We start from the raw sequence: 2500 nt of genomic DNA, 5'->3' as shown, positions 1-2500 counted from the left end.
TCTGTCTGAGGCATTAAGGGTGCAACCGTAAGACACTCAAGGTAGTAATGCTGTAGAGAGTTAGTATTTGGGGCATCACACAACACGCACGAGGAATACTGTGGGGCATTCTTCAATTTCCCGACTTTCCCCACTAGTCGGTACCCAAGCCTAAGACGAGCGCTCACTTTATTATGTTGGCGAACCATAAGCCCATTGCGTCGGTACTTGAGTGGAAGAGGAAGAAAATGTTAATAGTGTTGAATGGTTACACTAGCAGCCTTCTCAGCATTGTTACAGTGGCGAATAGAGGAGAACACAGCTTGGCTTATCATTTTCTTGTTAGGATGGGAGCGAGGCTGTAGTTGCACCAGCAGTAGGCGGATCCAAACTGCATGTATTCCTTGCGAGACGATCAGGGTGTCATTTGCGTGAAGTCTTATATGGGAGGGGATCTACAGAAAATGCACCACCTGCGAATTTACGAGGGTTATTGCCAGCTGACAGAGGATTTATGTGACTTATTGGTGTGCAGGACTGAGATGAGAGAGCGTGGAATGCAAACTGTGAGTCACATACTATCACTCGTGTCTCTGGTTTGTGATAGTAAGTTACAGCATCCAGAAATCCATTTAGTTCACACTACGTTGCCCTTGTTGAGTTGGGAGTAGACGGCCTGCCCAACCCTCTTGTGGTATTTCCATGCTAGGGGAAAACACAGCGCATTCAGCACTACTATTTCCCTTCAAAGATCCATCAGTGTAGAGACGGTGGGCTGCACTGAGAGAAGATGACAGTTCTGCAATAGTTTACAAGGCTCTTTGTATTTGGAGCTGAGGAGGGTCAATCTTGGAGACTGCGGTGTAGATCTGGTATAGGCATCTGTCAGGGTGGGAAACGAGGGTCCACGTCTTTCATCATAATGTTGATGTTAAGAGTCCGAATGTTTGAGCAGACATTCCTGACAAGTGTATAGCCATCAGGGCGAAGGAGAGGACGAGGTGCATCTGCATTTAGTGAGGTCCTGATGATGTGAGTATAATGGGGAGACATGTGTGGGTAATGCAAACATTTGATGCTGAAGTATGTACATTGAGTATATTCTCTCAGCAAGTGGTGGAAGATGGAGTTCTTGCTGCATGTTGACAATCCTCGTGGAGATAGGACACCCTAAGATATATAGTTCTGGGGATAGGAATTTACACTACTGTGACATAATTGATTAGCCACTTAAGGAAGTCAGGAGCATTGCAGTCTGGCCAGCAGGTCTTGGACGATAGGATACACACGTTGTCTTGCTGAAATTAAAGGTGCAATCAGTACTGGTGCCCCTAGGTAAAGGTACAGTGTGCATAATGTTTGATGTTCCCTATTATGAATCCTGGAAGTGTTCCTGCAGGGTGGAAAGAGAGGACTCTGCTCTTTTTCTGGACATTGAGTCCACCAAAGAAAATGCCACATCTAAGGAGTGCAAGAAGCATTGATATCTTCTGGATAATTTGAATGAACACATATCATCTGCTTAGCAAGTAATTGCCGTTCCATTGATGTCAGGGAGTTAAGGAGAGAAGGCGATCTATTGAATAAAAATTACTCCTCCTTGTGGAGTACCTAATTAAAACTCTTTGGTATTGCTATACACCCTCTTAAACAGAACATGAGTTCTATTCCTCTGGTATCCTCTTATCCACCTCAAAAGATTTCCTTTAATGCAAGTCAATGAGTTGGTCCGAGATAATCTCCTTATTAGCAACCAATAAGTGCCACAATACTGGTGGGGAGACACGAGTACAGAGCTCCATGAGGCAATGGTGTGTCCCTCTCTTTGGTAGGAAGCCAAACGACTGGGCAAAGCTTGTCTTGAAGCCAAAGCATAAGAAATGAAATGAAAGTGCGTTCAAATACCTTGCAAAAGCATCATCACAGTAGCTGTTCCTTACCCCTGGCAAGCTCAAGTTTTCAGTTCGTTGTTGCTAATGACCACATCATCTTCATCAGTCTCAAGCAATGCAAACACTAGTAGGAGCGTCTAATGAGTTTTTTGAGTGGAGAGCCTCTTATATGTTTGGTGGAAGGTACTGGCTTGTGATTGTTCTGACCATTCATTGATGAGATCTTGCACATATTGAGCAGAGCTCACTACTTTATAATGAGATGCCACATGGTGCCAACACAGTCTGATAGTTAATTTCTATCCGAAAGGTTTCTCCCATGAATCTAGTTGGACAAAATGTTGCAGAGCAACCAGGTCTCTCTTACAAATTGATAATGGTAAAGATGCTCAGGGGTTGGTGTTTCTGAAAGGAAAGGGCCATCCTGCACTACCTTTCTTTCTGCCTGAATTAAATGATTATCCAGTGCCCAAAGGTGTGGGCGTCGGGGAGGCGAGAAATGTCTGCCCTGATGTTTTGGTGTAAAAGGAAATGTGTAGCTTTGACAAGAGAGGATTTTTTTTTTTCAGGGCACTGAAAGTAAAATGTTGGAAGATAAGTCATATATGAAAGTAATAGGGGATATTAGG

At 43.9% G+C, this 2500-nt stretch overlaps 2 protein-coding genes across 5 annotated transcripts in view; one reads left to right on the top strand and one right to left on the bottom strand.

The window, feature by feature from the left end:
• LOC119574206 (sodium- and chloride-dependent glycine transporter 2-like) overlaps positions 1-2500 on the top strand; it is a 98421-nt gene that overhangs the window by 50479 nt on the left and 45442 nt on the right. The gene's annotated exons all lie outside the window — the stretch shown is intronic.
• Positions 381-2500, bottom strand: part of LOC119574207 (sodium-dependent noradrenaline transporter-like) — a 9127-nt gene continuing 7007 nt past the window's right edge. Inside the window, exon 4 of one of the 2 annotated variants that reach the window (XM_037921348.1) lies at positions 381-452. In XM_037921348.1, coding sequence (XP_037777276.1) covers positions 435-452 — 18 coding nt within the window. In that variant the 3' untranslated portion in view covers positions 381-434. Of the gene's footprint in view, positions 453-1164; positions 1278-2500 lie in introns of those variants that run through there. The other variant, XM_037921347.1, reaches the window with a different exon arrangement.

This window comes from Penaeus monodon, chromosome 6 (genome assembly GCF_015228065.2).
Source record: "Penaeus monodon isolate SGIC_2016 chromosome 6, NSTDA_Pmon_1, whole genome shotgun sequence".
Classification (NCBI taxonomy): Eukaryota; Metazoa; Arthropoda; class Malacostraca; order Decapoda; family Penaeidae; genus Penaeus; species Penaeus monodon.
The sequence above is the reverse complement of the archived record's forward strand: the minus strand, read 5'-3'. Positions and strand labels throughout refer to the sequence as shown.